Consider the following 19,886-nt stretch of genomic DNA (forward strand, 5'->3'; position numbering starts at 1 on the left):
AGTTTGGTCATTACTGATGGATATGCAGGTGCAGAGTCATTTACTGTGTTTACAATATACAGTGCTCAGCTCGCCTCCAGCTGACCATGTTATACATGAAACCAGAGACATTTACATAACAGCTCACCAGCCTGTCTGGCCACATTCTGTGTCTATCGGCAGGACTTGCTAAGTGACATACTGACATGCACTCAACCAACACGACGTCCCCTCTACTCACCTGACAGAGTCAAACGTGACAGCTGGCTACCGAATCTTACAAAGTGATTATAAAAATAAATAAACACGTCTATTGTGTGAAGCTTTATGCAGAAATATTGTAAACTATCCAAGTGACATTTTGTCATTCAGTAAATGTACACTGCAGCTTCTTTTTAAGACTGAGAGAGTGGCACGCCCATATTGCTCACATGATGGGGGGAAGAGAATCTGACAATGAGTTAGAAAATTTTTGATAAGAAGGTACAAGTTGTTTTCTTTTTACTTCTTACAGGCAACACTGATGTTTTTCTATTGCAGCCTTGATCATGATCGTGGTGATCATGTGGTGGAGAGTAGATACACCTATGGTATAAATTTGAAACGTCTATGTTGCTTCAATCTTGAGTTATCACATTCACAAACTGCCGCAGGGTGACCACAATAACCCATCAACCTTTTACTGCTGAGGGATAAAAAAGCATTTATTATATTCAGTAAAATATTATTCTGCACATGGCCTCTTTATCAGTGGCATGGCAGTGAGGAGAAAATAAGATAAGAATAAAAATCCTTGAGTAAGCTGTAGAAAATCAAGTCGATAAAAACTTAAATTAATCAATTCTGCACCTTTTTAAATTGTACAAGATATATTAAGGTGTACAAACCACAGGTAGTTACAGCATCAGTCTGACCCGTTAAATATAATACGATACTTTATCTACTGAAACTTTGCCATTTTAAGTTTACTTCACAAGTAAAAGGGTGAAAACCACTGTTAAATAGATCTAATGAAGTGTTAAAAACATTCTTTATGAGAAGAGAAAATGCTTCTCATGGTTTTATGTGTGCAAGCAGTACATTTGTGGAAACAGTGCCAGTGCTAGCATCAATGTCATCACTTACCCACTTGAACTATATTCTATTACGTTTCCTTTCTACTTGAAAAACATGCCCCAGTTCATTAACAGCTTCAAAACGAAATGATCAATATGACCATCTTTGGGCTGTATGGATTAGAACAACTCAGGAGACTTTTCAGATAAAATACTTTACTTTATTTCTTTGACCTTTTTAAAATTTACTAAATCTGTCAGCGATTCTGATTATAATGAATCTGTTCTGAATATACTGAGCTGCATCTCTGCCAAGTTTCATTCAACAGACATGAAGCAAAACAACGCTACATTCATTTTAATTTTAGCAGCCGCGGGTTGACCCTTTACTAACTTTACTCTGTGTTTTAGTAGCAGACTGTACCTGTTGTTTGTAGGGAACTAGAATCAAAACTACAAAGGAGCATGTATCTCTCTATCTTCTGACCAAAATGGTTACCAGTTCTTACTGTCTGTTCTCCCTTTAGGAACTTCAAAGCAATCACTTAAAATCCTCATCTTGGACAAACTCTGATACTATTCTATATATAATGCTAAAAGAAACATCCAGACTAAAGAGTCTGCTTGAAAATATTGGGTAAGTCTTCACAGGGTTTTGTGATATTTGCTGATGTTTATCTCTGCAGCAAATGAAGTCATCTCGACATCTACCAGGTCGCTGGCAACCCATTTAGGGTTAGGGTTTTTCACAAGTTTCGTCTATGATAAAAATGGACGTCTGTTTGGATTAACCAATTCAATTTTATTTATATAGCGCCAAATCACAACAACAGTCGCCTCAAGGCATTTTATATTGTAAGGTAGACCAAACGGACACAGTCTTGGCATAACAATCGTGTTGCCAAAATGAATGTATTGAACTCCATGCGAAATGTAACATCTTCTAGTTTCTGAAAATTAGCCTATTTAGCAAGTAGCTAAAACAAAAATATCCTTGACATAACATTTATACTAAGCAATGACTTAGTGGGTGTTAAGAGGTTGAAGAGCCTGAGAACAACATGGTCATGTAAGGCCTTAGTAATGAAAACGGTAACTTACAGCAATTTCCCTGCAGGCAGACATTGATATTCCAGTGCCTTCTATTTGTTTCAGTGCATACTCCTTCTCATCTTTCCTGTGGTGAGAAAAAGAGAAAATGAAGAATATTAGAAGATGGCCAACAAAAAGGCTTTTTGAGGGTTTGATTAGTAAAGGAGGTGTTTTGCAAGGAGGATGAGGACAGCAGAGGGCATAAAAAACATCCTGTGGTTCAAGTTCCACAACTGCCATAGAGGAATCCATGTTATTAGTGATAGCTTTTGGCAGCAAAGATCCATTAGTTCCCTGCATGAGTGCTCCCTAGGTCTGGATAAGTGCCCCCAGTGAAATTCCCCTTGATGCAGGGACGAAAACTCAAACTACACACTGACACTTCCAAAGCTCTCAGTTGGCAATTTTCCTCTTTTTGCAAGGTAGTCATTTGCCGTTGTGCATCAAATTTGAGCATGAAAATCAGTTAATAAGTGAAATGTGAGCCCGCAGGGCCGAGCACTTTCAGCAGACCAATATTGATTATTTGAGATAAGCAGAGTTCCGGTTAAGGAAGCCCAGCCTGAACACAGAGCAGTGGAGAAAATAAGGGCTAAAAGGATTCATAAGTCTGTTTACAATAAGCAAAGAGGCATGATTAAAATGTAAACACACTCAGTGGACAGTGTCCAATAACAACTTCATTCAGTGAGCAGCCTGCACAGATCAAAGAGGTCCTCATGGTGGTAATATCAAACACTTTTCAGCCTAATTTGCATTGGAGATGGTCACGGATTAACTGGAGCTCTCAGGCACACATCTCTAATACTAATTAAGCTGCACAGATGCTCAAAACAGCTCAAACATTTAATCCTTTAGTCTATAAAAAAAATTGCACATTAATATAATCAATTTACTCAATAAAACAGTTTATCCACTCCGTAATGCAAACCAGGACAAACTTACAGAGCTTGACATATAAAGATGGATCCAAACACTGTAAACCCAAATCTATATGCTTGAAATTTCAATTTTATGTCAGAAGATGAAAGTGATTATGAAACAGGTTCACTGTTTTATAGATTAAGGAAGCCCCACTTAAACACATTACACTATTAACATATATAGTGTTTATTTCTACTGTGTGCGTCTTCTGTAGTCTATGTAGTGCCCATAGTGCCCTCCATGCTTGCAGTACTAATTATGAATGTTTGCTAATAGAGGTGAGAATTACCAGATATCCCAAAATACAATATTATTACAACACTTCACTCACAATACAAGACTATTGTTATTTGTAACCTTATTAATAACATTATCGACATTTAAAGTGCAAATTATGACTTCAAAAAACTGTCAATGTCACAATCTATTCAAAAGTGGCGGTAAAGGTGCAACAAACTCAAGCTTTGGAAAACCATTACCATTGGTTGCTGGTCACCAAATGAAATTTTGTTGTATCTTTCAACAATGACAAGTGAGTTATCACATTGTGAAAAAAGCCACCATTTTTGTTCTAGCATGTGTGTGACTGAGCCATTGGCTTGCTCTGAATAACTGTGTCCAGTGTCTGATGGTTTTTCAGTTGAGCCAATTTAATGTAACGTAACGTTAGTCAAACAAACTTACATTAAATTGGATGGTTGTGCGTGAGATGAAACCTCTTCTTTGAAGTACTCCCCGAGTATTTTAATTCATTCATAACACTGATATTTGGCATCCCTATTTAATAGATTATTGCCATACAAAATATTGCAATACTATGCTGTATAGTTTTTTGTAACCCCACCCCTGTTAGCTAAATTATTCCACATGCTTTTTTCTGTCCTAACTGAAACATTTGTGTTGACTTGATAAGCAAAAGTAACTGTAACTATCGAGTGTATTTGGCAATTTGACAAAAAAATTTAATTCTAAAAAACGTTTGATCGAGAGTTTAAAAAAACAAAACAAAACTTGGGTGTGTCCCTCATGATCTGCCTGCTAGACGTTACTAATGAGACACCCTACTCAGTGTTATCCATGGTAACTGGTCGGTGTTGTGGTTGTTTCTCCAAGTTGGTCGTTGTCTTTTTTCTGAGTGTCTTAAATATATGCGCATATATCCATACAGTATATGCATCATCTCCAAAGCAGGAGGGTTTAAGCCATGTGGCACATCAGCAGTAACTTCAATAAATATCAGTTATTCACAGCCCAAACAGGCACTGTCAGATCTACCGTAGACAGTCAAAGAAAGGGTCACAGTTTTACACTCACTATTATTTGCATTTCTGCACCATGTTCACATATGGATACATTTTTGTATGACAGACCTTTAACCTGTATGTCTAGATTGCACGGCGGACTATGTTCACAGACAGTGATCTCTGGAGCTCCTTGGCCCATACAGTAATTTTGTGAGACACATCCATCAAATTAAAAATGAACATTTTCTTCATGAAAGAGCAAAATGTCTCCGTGTAAATATCATAATTCTATGCTGGATTCTGAATTCAATGTGATCTGAAAAATCACTACATTCTATTTTTAATGACTTTTTTGAGAATATGCAAACTGTAATATTTTATTATATTCATAACAATCCCTGAAGTGATTGTTCTTTTGGTTTCTATGAAGCAGGCCCAGAGCACTCTGAGGAGACACACCACTGACTATCAATCCTTTTCAAATCGGCGATACATTGCCCCACAACACCCACAGGGCGAGTGTTGGCTTATCTGCTCAGGCCCCTTCAGGCCAGCGCACAGATCTTGTGATGGTGTGCGTGAGCCAGCTCCGTCTGCCTCTGCCATAATGTCTCTACGGTTCACGTCTTCCTCAAAATTTGGAGCTGCGGTCTGGTGCCCTGGTGACTGGCTCTTAGCAGATAATAACACCCTTAAAATACACACATACACAAGTCAGAGAAAATCAGCACTGGTAATGTCTGAACAAAGGTTTCTTTGGACCTGAACTGCTGTGATTTCATAGAACATTGTCACAGTACACCCACAACAGATTGTACCAACTAGTGGTCTGTTCTCAAAAGCCATACAGGATACTTGTAATGAACCCACTGGTACAACTCACAGGAGCTGACCAGAAGCAAGACAGATAAAGCACTAAAAATAGCTATAAAGAAATGAACAAAACTTTGCTTTTTATGCTCTTTATCCAACAGTCACGGTTAAAAGAAATTTCAATGACTTCCTGACCCATACATGCACCATGAATTCCTGCCAGGACTAACTTTATGGCACTGTAAAAACATGCATCCATCACTGATATAACTATCTATAATGTAGTTATTAAGACACACTGAGCTGTTGGTGGGACGTGTTCCACTTGTAAAAAAAGCAAAACTGGATCTTTATACTTCCAAGACACAGCATTTTCACATGACAACAAGGCCCCTTAGGCTCCTTAAGCTTTCTTAAGTTGAGAAAGCAGCAAACAATGAAAATTATCCATTACTTTAAATTCTGCTGCAAAACTGGGGTAAGTCATGAGTAACATTTTGGGTACTGGGAAAAGGAGGCTTTGCTAAGCATTAACAGGTTCACATTTCTGGGAATTTATAACGCTCTTTATTCTCAGGGCCTTTCATCCTCTGAGGGTCAAATCCAACTGTCTGTCAAATTTCTGAATGACGACAGCTCTGTCAAGAACAGAAACAACGACCACATTCAGTATTTTAAGTTCCCGTCTTGGGCCTGGATACATTTATTTTTCAGACCTTATGGCGGACTGGATTATAAAGCACACTGTCAATGAACGTGTCTGTTTTCATACATAAGGCGCACCGGATTATAAGGCGCATTAAGCAAAACTAAACCGTCAAATTTTACTCAACTCATTCTTCTTGCTTCCTCCACTTCCGTACCATTGATTCATTAGTGCGGAATTCTCTCGCAGCTGCTCTATTCCCATGTTGTTGCAGTATATTAATGACTAACCTCATATTGTGGATGGATTATCGCAGTTGTTCTCCTGACTGAAGTTTGGTCTGTTTATAGCATCCTGCCATGCGATTGTTTGGCAGGATGCTATTAGGTGGAAAAAAGTTAGCATCCATCCTCCAGCTTCACTGTATTTACATAATGCTAACATAGCTGTGTTGCTAGCGATTGCGTAGCACATCATTACCAGCTAGCCCAACTTCACTAACCCTACAAAAGTCACTGCTGTTTAGTTTTGTCTTCATTTATGTTGGAAGTGATGGCAGAGCTGTAAGTTTTATTTTTTTCAGAAATCTCTCATTCAGAACATGCTATATCATGTTTACGTGGAAACTAGCAAGCTAACTTCCTGCTAACTTCTAACTCCGTTAAATGTAATAAATTCTGTTTTCATGGATGTCTGGATGTTAAACTTAATTGTTACACCTGACAAAGCAGCAACACTGATCATTTTATTAAAGATGAAAGAATTTATTATTGAGTTTATAGTTTGGAAAGCACTAATGCCCCCTTAGTTTTACATGAACTCGGCCCACTAACTAAAGCAATACCAGTGGTTAATTGTCTACTTTATGTTACTCCATCGAACTATTGGCTAAACTAGAGTCAAGTAGCTTAACATTGCTTTTAGGCTCACTTTGTTTAAATCCAACATATCTACACTGCTGATAAAGTTACAATATTGCAATATTAACAAACACAGTGAGGAAGAAACAGTCTAACTGACTGATCTACAAACCTAAACTGTTTCAGATTTTAAAGACACTGAGTGATTGTAAAAGTTTTTAATACATCAATTCTCAAAGTACGTGAAGAAGAAAAGGCCTTCTTTAACAGCTTGGGTAAATTTTAATTTGATTCTATTACAAAGATTTTAAAATGTTAATAATAATTGTATTATTTGAGTTGTCTATAGAGGTTATGGCCACATTAGCATTATCACAGCAATACAGACAAAACGTTGAAAGAAATAAAGCTAATAAAGCTTTAACTTTATTTCATGTTTTTTAATCTCTTTGGAAAAATACAAAATATATTTAAAATACAAGTGCATGGAGGTGCAGACATTTTATAACCATAGCTATACAAACATGAACAAAAAACAACTGTTTTATGTGTATTCTTAACCAGTTATGAATATTGACTTGATAATGGCTATTATAAATCTGGAAAAGCTAGCTGTTCCCTGTGACACTCCTTTTAGGTTGGATCTAATTGGAGTGATACTGTTCCTACTGGTAATAAAACAGTGTTTAGCTTTGCTATAACAACACTGACAATTCCATTCCATTCCATAGCGCCAAATCACAACATCAGTCACCCCAAGATGTTTTATATTGTAAGATTAAAGACCCCACAGTAATATAGAAAAAATACCCAAAAATCAAATGACCCCCTTTGAGCAAAAAGTGGGGGAAAAACTCCCTTTTAACAGGAAGAAACCAGAACCAGGCTCAAGGAGAGACAGCCATCTGCCATGACTGGAAAAAACAATTTATTTACATATTTACTTTTTTCTTCTTACACCGGATTGTATATTTGTACATTTTTATACATGCTCTTTATCTCACTGTACAACTGTATGGTGACAATAAAGGCATTCTACTCTATTCTATTCTAAAACGAGTAATACATGGGAAGAAGTCAAATTGGGCCATCTGTATAATAAGTTCATCTAATGCTTAAAATTAGTTTCTCCATCTCAGATTTCGAGAAAACTTTATGACAAAGCATTTGGAAGACGGGGGCAGCAAAATCAGCTCTTAATGCACTGTGCCCTTGGTTAACGCTGCTTTTCTTGAATGTAATTTTTAGATCAGAGTGATTAACCTTTTGGCTATCGTACAAATGAAACTTGTAGTATTCAAATACGAAGCGCACTGGCCAGATTCTGCCACTTTTTTGGACTGGGATTTTGCCAGTTTGCATAAGGAACATTGACACCGTTGGCACAGCAGAGCAGAAATGTGAGAACATATCTGTCCTGCTTTCTGTTGCTGATATATACATCGTGGTCACACGCTGTCATATGCTTGTCAGTAAGTGTAAGCAGCAAATGGCAGAGAGAAAACAATGTGTGTCAGAAAGAGGGAGAAAAAAAGTTTGGCACTCCACGATGCTGAAAACGGGGCCAAGAAAAGCCGCTCAGGTGTCACTATTGCGCGAAGTGACGATAGAATACGATAGAAGCTACCTTTGCTGCGACCGCCGACAGGACACTTGTCAGAAAATAAACAGCACCGCGGCTTTACATTGTTGTTTGGGGGTGTTGGGGAGGAGGAGGAGGAGGAAAGGGGGGAGCTCTGAGGTTGGGGACGGAGGTGGTGGGGGGGACCGTTGGTGAGTGAGTGCGTTACATGAAAACAAAAACACAGAGACACGGGCTATCGCTTCGGGGAGCTTCAAATCGAACGCCCCGTTCAGCACATAACCGAGGCGTGTGTTCACAAAATGCATCCCGCGGTCAGTTTTATGTCAGCATACACAATAACGTTCACGGTTATCTTACCCGTCTTTGCGCTTAGCTTTATAAACGTGCCCGTAGGTGCCTCGACCCACTTTGCAACCTTCATATTCGAACAGATCTTCTACTCTCTCTCTCTCCGCCGCCAGCTTTGTTTTGAAGTCGTAATCCATTTTAACCCATAAATACGCCTTAATTTACAATAAAATAAAATATTAATTATAACATGCATTAATTAAATAATCTGGTCGTTTTATTCCCCCACCATTTCCTTGTTTGGGATTTTGGTCTGCTCCGCTTAATGTTCACTGGCTCGTTGACGTTTCTAATTGGCGCGCGTGGCTCGCTGGGTATGGTAGTTCTTATGAGCAGGCGCCGCAGTTTGCCGCGTTGTCAGGCAAGCTATGGCAAACTACAACCCGCGTTTCTCGCTGCTGTTCGTTGCACTTTGCGTACTCATGAAAGCTCTTCAAAAATGCGGCCGTCGGTGGTTTGAGGTTACCTTTTTTTAACGTCACGTAAGATGAATAAATAAATGAGCTAAACGGATCCTCGTTATCTGGATCATCATCATCATCATAATCATTATTATTATTATTATTATTGTTATTGTTATTATTATTATTATTATTATTATTATTATTATTATTATTATTATTTAATGGTCATAATAATAATGGTATTGCAAAAGCTGAACAACTGTGTACATATGCAGTGTATTCATTTAATATAGTTAGAGTGACCACTTCCCACCAAACTCAATGTGATCCGAAGGGTATGGGACCTATTACAAATTGTTTAAAGATATCAAGGGCTATGTGTAACTTAAGGATATGTGCAAACATCCTGGGTGTTTCTGGGGTTGTTTTTTCGGGGGATAATATTAGTTTTCCAACTTCTTAACTGTTATTTTAGCTGATGTTTTTTCTGATAAGCATCTAAGGGTTTAAGTAGGTCGCTGCATCTCTTTTTAAGACACAGTTTTCTTTAGAGATTTAGATTCATTTTTTACTTTTGTGAACTACAGTCAGCCAAAAAAAGAAAAACAAGAAAATTGTTTAGTGCAGTTAGTGGTAAACATATGAAATGTCTTCCATAAATAAAGGTTATGAAAAAACAAAACATCATGATGGAAGACCCTTGCCTTCTATAATAATCGATAGGTTTTTGACATGCACACACACCTGTATATGTAGATGAGTGACGTCATGTCATATGTATGTGATTCATACTTAATTACTGTCATTCTATTGGGTGACAATTGTATGTGTGAGTTCCCACTGCCCGGAACACAATGAGATGAGACAAGTCCTGTAACACATACAGTAGATATGTAATATCCTTTGGGAGTTCTTTCACCTGTTTTCCTTCTATAAGTACACTCTTTTGCTAAAACGAATACCTGCGCAGTCCAGTTTAGTTCAATCCAATTTAACAACTTGGTCATATTCTCATTTAAGTGGTTTATATCTGATATTCGCAGTTTAATATCAGTATTATAGTACCATTAAGTGAAAAAAACAAATTATACAGCTTAAAAAAGAGAGAGCGTACATACGAAAAATTAATGTGATAAGTAAACACAATGGCTTGTGTTAGAAAAAAAGTTACGTAATCGTCGTGAACAGAAGAAAACTTATCAGAAAAGGACTTTTACACGAACATGCCGTCAACTGTCATACTGGCCTTCGTAAACTTAAATCCAGATGTCATGTAATGTTGATGTTGCTGTTTATATATATATATAATTAGTATGTATTTCCAGAGGAAAGCTACATGCAGGCGGAAAAGTTTCATGACGGAAGACCCGCCTTCTATTATAATTGATAGGTTTCTGACCAATCACAAATCCCAAGATATGGCTTCGCGTTCAGATTGGCTCGAGGTGAGGCTTACGTAGGGCTATTGCCAAATAAAAGCTCCGCGCGGTCTCCATTCAGCGCTTACACAGTATGGCCGGCGATATTAGCTAGCGCTCGCTAACGGTATTCTCTGCTAAAGGGAAGACGGTAACTCAAGCAAATCAACTCCTGGATTGTTTTAAGGACTGAACCTCGCGAAATAATAACAGGTCGAGGAAGGAGTAATTAAGCTGTAAACGTTATAAACGACGTTGTAATATTTTTGGTTGTTGGGTGTCTGTTGTCTCACGATGGAAGATAACGGTGCACATTTCTTCGAGGGGACCGAGAAGCTGTTGGAGGTGTGGTTCTCTCGGCAGGATGAGACCAAAGGAAACGGAGACCTCCGTACCATCCCAAGGTTCGTGTTACTTGAGTGTCTCCGGGGCAGTGTCAGTCCACAGCAGCCTAGTGGTACATGGACAGAAACACCGGCTACATGCACGGCTTCAGTGGTCACTTTTTGAGATGTATAACAACTTGAATATTGTACAGTCCCGTTTCCGTTTACACTGTATTCCTTATAGTTATTAATCCACCCCTTCATAGACGGCAAGCATTGAAGTGAACCAAATCTAACCGTGGATCCTTAAGCTGGGGAGCTAGCTAACGTCGCCATTGGAAAATGGACACCTCCCCCTTTTAACAGTGGCTGAGTCATTCATTCTTCACCCTGGGAGCTTGCGGTAGTTAATATATTCAGCTCCCATCGCTTGTTTTTGCGAGATGATTTGTCGCATGAGGCTTGGACGCCACCATGACAGCCAATTTAGAGCTACTTCATTTAAGCTAGTCCCTAGGAAAAAATATTCAAATTATCAGCCGTCTCTTGAATTCTCCGACGCTGAATTCTCAGACTGCTTGTGATTTAGTGATGAGGCGATCTTATTGTCGTTATTTGCCAATTGCTATATATATTCGTGCTCGTGTGCACTAAATTGCTTGGGCTTTGTAATTACATATGCTTTATTTTTTCCTGCGTCACTCTACAACGAGGGGGGCATGTGAGACATGTGGTCGTCCGTTGTCACCGCGTGCCTTGCTGGCACGGAAATAGATTCAAGTATTCCAATTCCACCTTTATTTTATTTTTTTAAATTCTTTACTTTTTAAGGCTCATAAGTGATTGGGGAAAACCGTCAACCTTTCCCTCTGCCCATGCGGTTGCTAAAGGCTGGCCCCAGGTCTGTTACCGCTGTCTGTTTAACCAGAGAGAAACTGCGTAAAGTCGTGTTCACGTTTTCGGCCACGCGGTGCTCTCGCTCCTAGTTGCTCTGATTGGTTAGAGGGTTCCCTGTTACGTTGTGCCGCGGGGCACTTGGTTACGTTTAAAGACGGGGGGGGGAGGACCCGGGGCGGCATGGATTCTGAAAAATCCATGTGGGTTCAGTTCTTGTGAGAAATTCGGTTTTTGCTTGCTAGCAAAATTAGCTGGTTTGAAATGCACGTTTTAAACAACCTTTAACAAGGAGAAACCTTAAAGGCAGATTTGTACCGTGTGTCATAATAATTTTTTGCTTCCCAGACTTTAGTGGAACTTGTCCACTGTAAAACAAATAGATTGTTTAAAATCACCTGGGTTATGTCACCTATAGAGGTAAGAATGGTACTGATTCTTTAATGTAAGGTGAGAGTAAGTGAAAGTGTTAATGGTGTCCACTGCCTTTGCTTAGGGTTTTGTTTTTAAATTTTTATTTTATTTTTTATTTTTTCTCTGGCAGTGTGTCATTTCATGACTGGTTCAAGGAGGCCAAATCATCTCCAGTGATTGGTGACTTTTTCTGGTTAATGACCAGATCAGGGGCTGGTTTGACAAGTGCATAACCATTGGAGTAAAGGAAAGCTGGCATTAATTTACAGCCAGAGGGCAGATTAACGGCTCAAAGGGACACTGTCAGTGGATCAGACTCGATGGACGTTAGCCAATGTCCAAATAAGACCACAAGGGCATCTGATTCACAAATGTGAAGCTTGCTCACATTACCTCTGCTGCCACTTGTCAGGGTTCAGACTGCATACCAAGCACTTCCAGTCATTGTGGGGGAGACTGGTTCATAAAGTCATAGCATATTCACCTCTAAACACCTGAGAAATTTACTGTTCCCTGTGTTCAAGCCATCCAGTAAGTGACCACTTTTCTGTCTGATAAGCGGCAAACGTTCCAACATGTGCCGTCTTGATCAGCCATGTGTTCATAATCTCTGGGATGCATGAAAACAGGTTTGGCGCTTTGCTTTCTTTGAGGAAAATATGATCTTGTTGCACAGCTAGAAATAACCTCTTGTGTCGATTTCTCACCGAGGCAGGAGCTGACACAGCTTGCTAATGCTTGGCCTCTGGTATGAAACTGGGAAGTAGGCATGTCGCAACAGCTCTGTTATGTTGCGGGAAGTGATCGAGCTGAACTGTATCCAGACATACCTGTAATGCCTTTGTTCATCTTCCAAATACACTGTGGACATTACTTAATCATATTATATCATTTGCAGAGTTTAGATGGTACTATGATATACACCCATTCTCATCAGGCTTGGCCTTGATGGCAAACTAAAGATGTTGAGTCTTTGCATTAAGGACAATGCCAAAGAGAAGCTGGTGTATAACAAAGCCATCTTAAAGGCACATCGCCTGCATGGCCAGATTTAGAGTAGCTTATAGCATGATTTAGAGTTTATATCATCTTGCTCCAATGTTGGTCCTCGGTGCAGGACCTTTGTTTATCTTCTGAGACGTGCAGTTTTGAAATCATTCACATCCTTTTACACAATTTTCTTATGCACAAACTAAAAACCAGATTTTTAAATTGGTGGTGTTTTGGGCTGGAAGTGTAAAAAAAAAAAAAAAAAAAAACTGTTTACTTGTTCATGTGTTGACCTTATTTGAAACTTGATATTGGAGCACATTTGACTCCGTGATACCATACCTAGCTCTTTTGCCCCCACCCTCTCAGAGGAAGTGATGTTCACAATAGATGACGTAAGCCTGTCACTCTGAGGACAATGTTGTTAAGGGATTAGATGAAGTGTTGTTTGTGGTACTGGAAGGTAGTAAACATATTTGTAGTTTAGTTTCTTGGGCCATTAGGCCCGAATACAAAAGGCTGCAGTGTGAACTGTATTCTTGATTTTGTTGTCTTTAGAACAATGTCTGAGAGATGCATTGTTTATTTGTGTTTTGTGTGAGTTTCCTCAGTCATCTAGTTCATTTGTAGATTGACCATGTAGAAAGGAACATAATTGGGTCTTGCATTTTTGCCCACAGCCTTTACGCATACTGCTGCAGTCTGGTTACTGAGGGGCATTTCTTTTTGAGAGGTTCTCTAGAAAAGCCAGTTTCATAAAGCATTCATTGAGCTGCTGGTATGCTTTCATCGAACACTTTATTTCTTGGAACGTTTGTCTTGCAGCCCAGGCCCCCACTGTGAATGGGTTTGGCTGCTGTTCCAAGGTTGTAATGTGACCCAGCTGTCTGGGTGGTGTCCGGGGTGGGGGGGGGCCGAGGCAGCTGCTAGAAGGTGTGTCTGCTGTAGGTGCAGAATAAGTCCACATTACCCTACAGCCATCTGCACATGGTGGAAAACACATTTCAGTCTGAACAATACCTCTATTGATATCATCAGTATTGTATGCCCAGAGCATACTCTGGCACTGAAATTGTTATATGCACTTACTTTTTCAGTGTAAAGACTACAGCAAGCTTCATAGACATTTCTGTTCAAAATCCTGAAAACATTTCAAACTTGGCCATGTTACATAACCATCAATAGTTCTTTCCTGTAGTGGGTGCCACTTTAAAATGACCTCAAAAGAGAACAACTTTGTCTTTGTGTGCATTTAACTTGTGTTCTTTTTCTTTCAGGTTTGAGTGGGACAAACTCTTGGAAAATGTGCATTGTTTGATAATAAGTGTGACAAAGACTGACAAGCAGGAAGCTTATATACTCAGGTGAGTGCCTGCTCGATACCTGCAGAAAGTCTTTCCAACTAGACCTTAACCTAATTTCCATTAATGACAGTCTCAGGTGTCAGTATGGGCATGTACTCTACATGTCACATGCAGTGCTTATATGAATGTGTAGTTGTGTTAAGGTAGGCCAAGTATGAGCATGTTAGTTTTATCTGACATGCTCATACATGAAGCTAAAACTGAAGCCAGTAAGCTTAACTCCTCTTGGGTAATCAAACAAGTATGACAAGTTGAATGGGAACTAGGGTGTGGCTTTTTCTCTTCCTCCTTTTGCTCACCTGTCCACCTTTTTTCCTTTCCCCATTAAAAAGGAGAGAAAGCCTTCACTGAAGTTTTACCTTCCCCATTACTGCTCTGCAATGTAGTAAGGTGAAACAAATATAGAAACGAATACCGGACCTCTATTACACGCATCAATAGTAAAATTTCATTTTACGAATGAGTAGCTGAGGGGCTTGGTTTGCTCATTTTAGGTAAATATTACAAAGATACCAGGCTTACTTAATCATCATTATGTATCATAGAATATAATGAGGAAAACGATGCTCTGTGGTTATTGGTGACTAACTCCTTTCTTGTCTCTACAGTGAGAGTAGCATGTTTGTCTCCAAGAGACGTTTCATTTTGAAGACATGCGGAACCACCCTCTTGTTGCAAGCACTGGTGCCTCTGCTGGAACTCGCCAGGGAGTACTGCGGCTTCGACACCATTGAGGTTAGACTGGTGTAGCATTTGCATGACAAAGCTTATTTCATCTCAATCTGAACGAGCTGTATCAATGAAGCTGATTAGTTGCGTAGGTTTATTCATTAGTGTCTCGTTTGCAGAATTTCTTCTACTCCCGTAAGAACTTCATGAAACCAGCCCATCAAGAGTTCCCTCATCGAAACTTCCAGGAAGAAGTGGACTTCCTCAGCCAGATTTTTCCCAGTACGTGATACATGAAACTCTGAAGTGTGTTACACACGCAAGTAAAGGGTAGGGCTGTTCGATATAACGATATATATCGGATGATGATGATGATATAAAAACGTCTATCGTTTCATTTTACGTTATGTTTCGTCGTGTCGCAAAATAAACTATTTACGGCAATATTTTTTTTTTTTCATCGTTTTGATGGTCACTGTAGTGGCTATATTAATTTCCTAAAGTTGATATTATTTAATATAACCACACTACAGACGGACAAGCGCCTGTTTTTATGCGTTGTCGTTAGTAACAACGACGGTAACACATCGCGTGTCCGCTTGTTTATGTTCCACATAAACCTTTCACAATAAATCTCAAGATCCTGTTGAGACTTTTCAAAATAAACTGAATCACGTGAAAGAGCAGATTATTTACAGATGAGAAGTAAAAAAGAGCCGCCAGGTGCTAAAAAAAATAATCCTAAGACTCAATTGTTAGAACAGGCTTTTCCCCGCAGCACGCCATGTAATAAATACTCGCAAAGAAAACGTCGGCCGTTACAACTTATGTGTAAAAATGTATAGTTTCATGCATCGGTTAAAACACTTGACTCCGGGTACATGCCGCACAGCTGGAAACACTTCCCGCAAGTCGAGCTGCCAGAAATTCACAGAATTTATAGAAAATGTTACATTTTTGTGATTTATATTGTTATCGGGACGATAGAATTCTTATATCGGGATATGAGATTTTGGTCATATCGCACAGCCCTAGTAAAGGGTGTTTGTAGCACAGTCTGTTAAATCCCTGACGCTCTGAATTTACAGCTGGAAAATGCCCAGGGCAGTTCCCGGTTTATGGCTGCTCCTGGCAAACAATCTGCTAGTTAAACAAAAAGCTGGACTAGTTGACAAATCTAAAAGACAGAACTCCTCAACCACTACCCCCACAAAAAATTGAAATCAAACACACTTTAAATGATCAAAGTGAAACGTTAACCAACAAACACTTCATGTGTTAGCTGTATTAAGCAATTAGCACATTCCTCATTGATCAAACATAATCTTAGCAGTAGGCTTCTCCTATGCTAACATTGACAACTTGGTTTTATAGTTTATTCTGACAACACCAACATGCAGCTTTTTAGCACAAAAGAACTACAGAGCAGCACTGCTTAACATAGCTGTCATGTATTTACCCTCATGAATAAAGTAATAAAACTGTTTGGCACTGACTAGCGGGGTTAGCGAACATTTAAATATCCAATCATAAGACACACCCTGATTTTGATTAATGCAAATCTTAGGTTTGTTTTTATAGATCAGGTAATCATGTATCTGTGATCATCATCTCTACCCAAGCTGTTTTAATCATTTAAGAACAAATGTTGCTTGTAATATTGAGACTATGGAGTGCATTGCTTATACTATAGCTGTGGGGACAATGAAATTCAGTATTATCACAGACTGTAATTCTGTGTAGCTTAATTTTATCATTGTGGGTTCTCTTCAGAGCTGCCTAATGTTTTTGTTGATTATAAACGGTAACCATAACATTCCCTCCTTTTACAGATGGTGCAGCCTACTGTATGGGACGTTTGAACTCTGACTGCTGGTGAGCATTAAAATATCCCACATTGGCTTAATATGCTAATAGCTAAGATGGTCAAGATTTTCAGTCATGAAATATAATTAAATATTTGTAGTTTCTGGAGTTCAGCACTTGTCAGTGAATGTTGGTAATGCCAATTCATGAGGGAGGTGAAAAGCCTTTAGTTTGAAAGGATGTTCAAGGCCTCCTCTCATAGGTAGCAGCTCCATGCATTGTCCAGGTTTGAAAATCTTTAATGCCCCCTTGCATCTCTCCCACAGGTACCTGTTTACTCTGGATATGCCAGAGTACTGGGAGAACAAGTGTGCTGATCAGACACTGGAAGTTCTGATGAGCGACCTTGATCCAGCCATCATGGACCAGTTCTACATGAAAGACGGTGTTTCCGCAAGTGAGGTCACTCGTGTAAGTTTTCCCCCGGTTTCCCCCTCAGAACAAGCATGTGGTAGTAGTTTAACCTTCGTAATCACGGTCTCGTTCTGTTCTCGCAGATGAGTGGAATTCGTGACCTGATTCCAGGTTCTGTGATTGATGCCACAATGTTCAACCCTTGTGGATACTCGATGAACGGGATGAAGACTGACGTGAGTGGCATTTTGTTTCTTCATCATAGTTGCGCGCTCAAGCAAATCAGTGATGCGACTTTGCTCATTTTCCCCACAGGGAACCTACTGGACCATCCACATCACCCCAGAGCCAGAGTTCTCCTACGTCAGCTTTGAAACAAACCTCTCCCAGACATCATACGATGAATTGATCAGGAAGGTTGTGGAGGTGTTCAAGCCAGGAAAATTTGTGACTACACTCTTTGTCAATCAGGTGCATTTCAAATCCAATTTTTGCATCTAGTCAAGTCAAGTTTATTTATAGAGCACATTTAAAAACAACCAAGGCTGACCAAAGTGCTGTACAGTAAATACAGATAAAAATACAATAGAACACAATTTCGTAAAACACCTCGCTGATCAAATAAAAAATAAATAAACAAATAAATTAAACCTTTCTAAAAGCCAATGAAAAGAGGTGAGTTTTAAGAGCAGTTTTAAAAGTTTCTAGGCTTTTGGAGAATCTGACGTGAGGAGGTAAACTGTTCCACAATCTACCCGGGGGGATTTTAAACGGCTTCCTGTAAAGTGGTTTGTTTTTGTTTTTTCTCCTGCAGAGCTCTAAATGTCGCAGTGTCTTTTCTACTCCCCCAAAAATGGAGGGCTACAAGCGCCTCGACCGCCAGTTGGCTCAATTCAACGATTACAATTTTGTCTTCACAAGCTACACCAAGAATCGCCAGCAGAACCAGCAGCAGAGCTGAGGGTCGAGGATGAAGAGGCGCAAAAAACGTGGCGCCTCAGCGCTCCCACGTTGCAATGCGCTTCACCACAGAGTAGCGAGCTTGTCATCATCGTCTCTCCTGTCCCACCCTCCCCGCTGCTGCTGTCACCATCCAGATTGTCCTGGTGTCAGCGATGGCGCTGCTGCCCCTACTTTAACTTCCAGTTTGAGTTGTTTGCATTGTTGTACCCGTGACTTAGATCCCTTGCATGAAAGCTCTTTTCTCTGTTACGATATTCTAGCCCACTCTTGCTGTGATCTTGAAGTGCATGTAGAGGTATTAAACACGCTCTGTTTCAGGCTGTCCACCTGTGCCCAGTACAATGGTCCCTTCCTGCAGGTGTCCCCCCTCATTCCCCACAGACAAGGTTTCCGCCCACCCTAGACCAGGACCCTGACGTGCTCAGATCAGTCCGCCTCTTATGAGCATACTTTAGATCTCATCCATTGGTTTAAACTTCAAATTGCACCCACCCACCTAGTTAGCATGACTATTTCTCTACTCTGTTACTGAGTTTATTTTAAAACCCTGTTTACTCAAGGTACTTGGAGGCAAATCACCTCAGCTCAAGTTGTGCTGAGCTTGGGCATTGTGGGATTGTCTTTGAAATGCCATCTTGCTTTGATGTTGCACTAAAGGTTCAAAAGTTCTCATCTTATTGGTCAGGTTTTGTTCTTTGGCAGTTTTGTTCTTTGGTAAACTTTCAGCTTATACACTTCAGATCTGAGCTTGAACATTTTACATTGGCCCACATCTGTAGGAAGCATCTAGATATTTCAACCCAGTCATGCAGCATTCACAGAGGGTTTTTTAAAAAAAAAACAAAAAAAAACCTGAATGTAGCACAGGCCGTGCAGAGCGGCTTGCTCGGCCATCTTTCGAATGTACATTTCTCTGGAAAGAAAGCCTGGAACAGGTTTGAGCTGAATGTACGACTCCAGACAACGCGCTCACAATGCCCTCTGCTGACCGGCCATTGTTCAGCCCCAGCCCACCGAGAGCCAGCCCTCCTGGCCACTCGCACTGTGTTCAGCTCTGAAAGGAAATAATGAATCAGACACTTTTTGCTTTAGTTGCCCACCAAAGCATCCCCCCAAACATAATATCCACCCTGTCTCTTTCTGCCACATACAGAGATGTAAGCGCACAAAAGAGGCCCACTAGTCTGAGCATGCCAGGGTGGTCCCAGATCATTCCGCATATAACCACTACATAAACTGCCATTTATGAAATTTATTGTGCCCTCACTTTTTTCTTTTTGTCATTTGGGTCAATGCCCTTTGTTTGCAAGGGGAATCCTGACACACTGCATGTGACTACTAGTGCCGTGTTGCTCAACAGTGTAATGTAGCGCTGTCTCTGCTGTCAGTGTGTGTGCTTCACCTTCCTCTTGTTTTACAAGGTGAAAGTTGGAACTGCCCCAACCTGGTACATGTTGGATAGGTGGTTTTGTTTGTATTTTATTCCCCCTTTTTGTTTTGGTTTTTATTTTTTTATAAATTTCATGTACCTGTCTAACTCTTATAGATTTCAGGCTTCAGACAGGTGCTAAAAGCAGGAGAAGTTTCAGTCTTGTTTGTGGTTTTGTTTTTATTTGATACCCTACTACAGCTAAGGTTTAGCTTCTCCTGCCAGAGAATGCTGTTAGAATCTTGCAGA

The 19,886-nt window shown here is 39.8% G+C and overlaps 2 protein-coding genes across 2 annotated transcripts in view; one reads left to right on the top strand and one right to left on the bottom strand.

The window, feature by feature from the left end:
- The window catches only part of cdk19 (cyclin dependent kinase 19), a 78,586-nt gene extending 69,757 nt beyond the window's left edge, over positions 1–8,829 (bottom strand). The window contains exons 1-2 of the mRNA XM_086262868.1: positions 8,556–8,829; positions 2,136–2,211 (exon numbers count right to left, since the gene is read on the bottom strand). Of these exons, the coding sequence (XP_086118994.1) occupies positions 2,136–2,211; positions 8,556–8,683 (204 nt within the window). The 5' untranslated portion in view covers positions 8,684–8,829. The remainder of the gene's footprint in view (positions 1–2,135; positions 2,212–8,555) is intronic.
- Positions 8,830–10,441: 1,612 nt separating this feature from the next.
- Positions 10,442–18,344, top strand: amd1 (adenosylmethionine decarboxylase 1). The gene is made up of 9 exons (XM_086262869.1): positions 10,442–10,772; positions 14,270–14,356; positions 14,965–15,091; positions 15,205–15,307; positions 16,858–16,900; positions 17,158–17,302; positions 17,389–17,481; positions 17,561–17,716; positions 18,060–18,344. Exons 1-9 carry the CDS (start codon positions 10,663–10,665, stop codon positions 18,204–18,206), a joined length of 1,011 nt encoding a protein of 336 aa, XP_086118995.1. The 5' UTR covers positions 10,442–10,662; the 3' UTR covers positions 18,207–18,344.
- Positions 18,345–19,886: the final 1,542 nt, after the last annotated feature.

The sequence above is a fragment of the Aulonocara sp. 'chitande type north' Nkhata Bay genome, linkage group LG15, assembly GCF_057382095.1.
Source record: "Aulonocara sp. 'chitande type north' Nkhata Bay isolate Kocher_YH1m ecotype deep benthic linkage group LG15, A_spYH_male_GT1.1, whole genome shotgun sequence".
Taxonomy (NCBI): Eukaryota; Metazoa; Chordata; class Actinopteri; order Cichliformes; family Cichlidae; genus Aulonocara; species Aulonocara sp. 'chitande type north' Nkhata Bay.

Bases quoted from the DNA above. Each gene is read 5' to 3' on its own strand.
- amd1 (XM_086262869.1), top strand. From the start codon at position 10,663: ATGGAAGATAACGGTGCACATTTCTTCGAGGGGACCGAGAAGCTGTTG. The intron at 15,092-15,204 runs GTTAGACTGGTG...TCTCGTTTGCAG, and splicing joins GCGGCTTCGACACCATTGAG to AATTTCTTCTACTCCCGTAA. The intron at 15,308-16,857 runs GTACGTGATACA...CTCCTTTTACAG, and splicing joins CCTCAGCCAGATTTTTCCCA to ATGGTGCAGCCTACTGTATG.